The 6,000-nt window shown below is 48.1% G+C and overlaps 1 protein-coding gene across 1 annotated transcript in view; it reads right to left on the bottom strand.

Moving 5' to 3' along the window:
- Positions 1 to 310: 310 nt before the first annotated feature.
- The window catches only part of RPE (ribulose-5-phosphate-3-epimerase), a 233,174-nt gene continuing 227,484 nt past the window's right edge, over positions 311 to 6,000 (bottom strand). Inside the window, exon 6 of the mRNA XM_086955551.1 lies at positions 311 to 817. Coding sequence (XP_086811677.1) covers positions 695 to 817 — 123 coding nt within the window. The 3' untranslated portion in view covers positions 311 to 694. The remainder of the gene's footprint in view (positions 818 to 6,000) is intronic.

Here is a 6,000-nt window from a genome sequence, read left to right as displayed (position 1 = left end):
CTGGTAATATGTGGACACGCAAAACTGCAAAAGAGGACAGACATAGTACACAAGGGATCCTGGGGGCCAATTGTCCTATGTCAACATAATACCACCTATCTGGATCACCTACCAACCCATCTCACTCTGGCCTCTACTGTCCTCGCCACAAAGGCCCGGGGGCGGGGCACCTAGACCTGCAATTGGCAGCCAGACTTGCAGGCCAACTGCATACACAATCCAAGGCCCACTTTCAGACGAATTTGCAAAAACCCTCCTAGCTCATTATCCTGTACCCCTCAATGGCAAAGTACAAAAAAGACGACTCACATAGAAACACTGTTTTATTATGAGACTAGTAGCAAGAAATAATGATCATTTTAATTTATTTACTGAGACAAGATTTCTTTGTAGGAATGCATTGAACATTTCATTATACATGTGATTGAAATCATCAAAAATGCATTATTTTGAGCTAAAAACTTCAACGATTCCAGGAAATGAACACAGTATCTGCCATTCGCTCCAAAATTTGTAATCTCTAGCAATGCCAAGAGTGACTTCTGGTAAGACTAGGCATATCAGCATTGTTTACACTGACAGTGGATTAACTTTACAGCAGTGCAATCCTGGCTTAGCAGCAGTAGGTATGGTGTAATGGAATGACCTCCTGATTCAAACTCATCATAAAATGGCCTGCCTGGAGCCTTCAATTTCACCGGTCCAGGGAACGCTTCTGAGCGACTTCGGCGCATACATTTCGTAGTAAGTTAATGACGGATCTGGGGTCCTCGCTCTTCATGATGGCATTACCAGACACAATCATGTTTGCTCCCGCCTGAAACAAAAGAGCATAATGGAATCAGCCAAAAGCACAGAACAACATTGGCCATCTTTTTAAAAAAAAAAATTTTTTGGTAAACCTTTATTGTTACGTAAAGCAGTTACAATCACGGGCCTACAACCATCACGGCCGGCCATTAGTTCAGAGACGGTCAAAGCAGATCAATCAAGCCATAAGAATGCAACAGTCCGCCTCCCAAACGCCCCGTTGTAGCTCAGAATAATGTCTGTACCATATTGGTACCAGGATTAAAGAGGTTTCTTTAAAATTTTAGGAAGGAACAGGATCTGGTGCCGCACAATCAAATAATACCAAAGCAAGGGGTTATCATAGATCAGGATATTCACAGTCAGGACTACTGCAGGCAGGACGTTGGCTCTAGAGCACATAAATCAGGATAAACAGTAAGCTGTACATTTCGCCCACCAATACAGTGTACGCCCGCTGTAACGTAAAACTTTATAAAGACATCCACCCATTGTAATTTGAACCATTATAACGTATGGAGAGCAACCTATTACTCGGTTCCCAGAAAGAGAAGAAGAAGAGGAAAAGTAAAGGGAAAGCCGAGAGAGACAAGAGAGAAAAAAGAGGCCCTAGAAACAGAAAAAAAAAAAAAAACAGTAGTACCCCTCCCCTAACCCCCCACCCTGCACCCCTGCCTACAGCTACGGCCTCCCCTTTAGCAGCGTGCCTGTCGCCCAGTGTGTGGAACCCGAAATATAGAAGAGAAAGAAAGAATAAAAGAAAAAGATGTATCGGGGGGGCCCCCGGCCCCCACACCCCCCCCGCGTAGCTTACAATTATAACAGCGCTGTTGCAAAATATCCAGGACACCAACCGAAACAGGCCAGCAGTCGCCACGCCAGCTCACCCAGTCACCCAACCTCGATAAGGCCCCCCCCCCTTCAGCAGCTGAAGAAGACGATCACCATTTTGCAACCCAGACCCAACCGGCCATAATCAGAGACGTGTCCCAGTCCATTTAATGCATAGCCAAACAATCAAAGTACCAAAAGTACAATAGGCAGGGATGCCCGGAGGAAGGCAGGAAATCTTGCAGTACACCAGGACACGACACACTCCAAAGCCGTTCACAGCCCACGACCATTTCCCGAGCAGCAAGACAAAGTCCGGTTCAGAAAGAGTATGCAGTTCGCTTTGTCTGGGTTGCATGACGATATCAGTCATCGGAGAAAGGGCAACAAATGAGACCCCACAAGCCTCGCATCCGATGGAATCCCCGACCACTCCATATACCCATGGACCAGGCGCCATTCCGACGATTCGCTTTGTAACGACCCAGGAGTCCCCACGCACAAACTCTCACTTATCAGCAACATGTATGGTCATGTAGAAACACCCATCCGGGTCTAACCAGAGATTGTAGAGGGAGTCACTAAACCAAAGTCACATGGAGAAAATAAAGGCATCAGGCTCTCTCGTACTTCCACATGTGCCGGGGTCTGATCGCCATGTTAACCCAATCCACACTTTGTGCTGTCAGTACACGGGGGGGGCATACGATCTCCGCGCTCCGGTTGAAATGTGCGTCGCCATCACCACGGGCGGGTACGGCTCCATGAGGACGATGCTTCCAAACGGTGCTCACGGCATAAGTGCCGCCGGAGCCCACACCAGAGCCGCCATCTTGTGCATCATCCGAGCGTCCCCCCCGGTTGCACACGATGTGGTAGCCATCTCCACTTCCCCACCGATGGTCCCATCCATGCCACCCAGTGCATCCAGTGAGTAAAGACAGTTCCCAACAGGTATTATGCGAAGACAGTTTTGGAAATGTATGCAACATGCATTACAAAGAAAGGAAAACCAAGGAGTCAAATGCTTTTCAGAAAGGGTAATCTTATTTTCAAAAGCAACAGGAAAAAGCTTTCAAGGGTCAATACAATTAAAGCAGCACTGTACAGAGTGGATCTTGTGACAACCCGGTGACACTTGGTGCAAGTGCTATATACAATCAGTGACAAGTGGGTGTGCAAGTGTTAAAAACAACAGCAAAGGCGACGCATTAGTCAGGGTATAAACATCAAATAATGGCCCCAATAGAGACAAGTAACAATCACTTGAAACACAATTATTTATATGGGAGCACAAGACGTGAAATGCGTCGTGAAATTCAAGCTGTCTAGTCGACGGCGTTTCGATCCCCTTTAGTCGGGATCGTCATCAGGACGGGGTTGTCGATGGGAACAGTGACTTAAGCTCAAGCAGGAAGGCGTAGTTAAAATCCTGTTTTAGAGACTCGATGGTCCAAAGTTACTGAATGTTTCTTCCGTCTGGGCAGCGAGTAATACTGGCGAGGCCTGACTTAATCAGGGCTGTGGGCCGTTACCGGGGCTCTGCTGTCAAGCGGGCTGCAGGCAATAAATGCGCTATGATGTACCCATCCCAACGAGGTTTATGGGTCTTCTCCTGTTGTTCTCACACCCAGTGCATCCAAGTGATGCCAAATCGCCATGTATCAACCGGCTCCGATCACCTGAAGTGCGGGATACAGTCAGCTGTAAGCGGGTCGCGCGATGCTCCATCAGGGAGACAAAGAGCAGCGTCGCTTGTCCTCGTTCCGCAAGGCAGCAATCGGGGGAGGGGGGTCCGTCCGGCATGGGGGGACGGCACGCAGCAGCGAAAGCTAGGTTCACGTTCGGGGTAGGGCAGAGCGCCTCGGCGGGTGACCGGCATTTTCCGAGTCTTCCTGGCCGTTGTTATTCCACTAGAGGCCAGCAGCAGTATCACGCGAGGTCCCGGCTCCGGGACTCGCGTAGGCCACACCGACCGGGAGGACATATCTCCGTCCCCAGAGCTCGGAGAGTCTCCGGAGTCACTCTCGGCGAGGCAGGTCCCTCTCAGACGTCCGAGAATATATCGGCAGCGCCGCCTCGACAGCTGGATCCGGCAGTAGGGGGAGAAAGGTCGACGGAGCCGGGAGCCCGGGCGACCATCTTGGTCGCCGACCTGGCTCCGCCCCCCCAGTGGCCATCTCTTGACTGTCAAGGAGGCACTAATCAACAAAAATGAGAAACAAAATGTTCATCACAACAGTAAGTAAAATTGTATTTATCCTGTAAGCATCTATTCGCAGCATGTAGTGCTGTAGATTCATATGCTCCACATATTTTTGCCATTTAACATTGGGCTCAGACATTGGCAAGTTGTTTTTCATCAAAGAAATATTTCAAATCACAGAAAGGTCTGTGACTCCTCCCTAAGTGGGCAACTCACATGGGCAGACTCCATGTTAAAACGCAGCAGGTATGTATGGAGTGTTGAGTGAACACAGCACAGTGTACTATGCATATTGTGAGCGTAGAAAACGTGACAATAAAAGAACTGCAGAAGACACAGGCTCTGTGGAGGAGGGTGGATGAATGTGAATCAACAGCACTAAACGCTACAAATAGATACTTACAGGATAGTAACCTTTTCCGTTCGGAGCATGTGTGGCTGTAAATATACATGATCTCCATAGACTATAAATTAGTATTCTCTATAACCAGTGGTAGTTCGTGGATGTTGTATATGATTAGAACAAAGTTCTTAGTACTGTCTAACTAACCATATCCTGTTGACAGGCTAGGATAGCCAGGCAACAGTGGTTGGTAAATGCGTGCTAGTTTGGCCGTGTGACCTATTTGCATATGTTAGTTAGCAGATATTGACCAAACATGCCATAGTTGCGCATTTTTTTCCAAGCGGAGTGTACCTTGTGTGGGTAGAGGTAGAGTTCTTTCTGATTTGGGATAGCAGTTCTAGATGCACTTGATTATCCACCTGTACGAAAGCACCTCTTCTGGCATGGCAACCCCCCACATTTGTGCACCGGGTTCCCGCTAACCAGGTCACCAGTGCCGGTGTTCTTTTCCAAAACTGTACCTTTGTTTCCACAACTGGCACAAATGTGGCCCATCTACAAGTCACTTGTTAAAGGTACCAGTGGAACTAAGGGCCTTGTGCGCAGAGAGGGGCTCTAAGGGCTGCAGGGTGTATTTAGCCACCCTAGGAGACCCCTCACTAAACAAAATCATACTCCTACTGTAGCCTGCATGTTCTGGTGCAGATAAAAGTGAAGAGTTGACCTGGCACAAATTACCTGCATGTCAGGCCTACCAGCACTACAGGAGGCATAGGTAAGTCACCCCTACAGCATGCCTTACAGCCCTAAGGCAGGGTGAACTATACCTCAGGTGAGGGCATAAGTGCATGAGCAGATATGCCCCTATAGTGTCTAAGTCCATACTTAAACATTGTAAGTGTACAGTGAAGCCATATTGAATACAAGGGCTGGGAGCTTGTCACTACGAGTTCCACAGCTTTACAGAATTCCAAGATGTTTGGTACTCACATCTCACATTAATCAGCCCACACTGATGCTAGTGTTTGATTAATTAATAAATGCACTCAGAGGGCACCACAGAAGTGCCCCCTGAAAACCTACCAACCCACTAGTGTGTGCCTGACTGCTCTGCACCAGCCTGCCACCTCTAGACATGTTCCTGACCCCCTAAGGTGGGAGCCTTTCCTCTCGTGGGTCAGAAACAAAGCCTGCTCTTGGTGGAGGTGCTCCATACCTACCTCCAAGCAGGAACAACATTGAAAGATGGTAAGCCTCAAAGGCTTCCTTTCCTTTGTCATGCTGGCCAGGGCATCTACAGCTAGTGAAGATGCCTACCCCGTGACAAGGCCCCACTTTTGGTGGATTAGTGTGCAGGAGAGGTGTGTCCCCTCTCAGCCAGGGCCACTCCTAAGGTGCCCTGAGCTGAAGTGACCCCTCTTTTCAAAATCCTCCATATTGTTTTAGAGGAGAAGGCCAATGGGGTGAGGGGTGTGCCCCATACCCAGAGGGAGTGTCCATACCAAGGGTGTAGGCACCCTAACTGCAAGTAGCCTATTAGCTACTACCTTCAAACCTCTTTAACGCACCTAAAGTATTTAAGGGAACCCCCGAACCTTTTATGAAACAAATTTGATCGATTTTCCATTAAACAGCCGAGTTTGCTAATCATATAACAGGAGGCCGGCACATAAGGTAGCATTGCATAGTATGGCGATTCAGCATAAAAACACATTTCACAGTACATTACATTGTCTGTATCGGCACAATGTCTTTGCCTTGCATCAGCCAATAATTATATTTTCTCAACTGACCTTACATTATTCAA

The sequence above is a fragment of the Lissotriton vulgaris genome, chromosome 2_1 (assembly GCF_964263255.1).
Source record: "Lissotriton vulgaris chromosome 2_1, aLisVul1.2, whole genome shotgun sequence".
Taxonomy (NCBI): domain Eukaryota; kingdom Metazoa; phylum Chordata; class Amphibia; order Caudata; family Salamandridae; genus Lissotriton; species Lissotriton vulgaris.
Note: the sequence above shows the minus strand (reverse complement) of the source record. Positions and strands in the feature narration are given on the sequence as shown.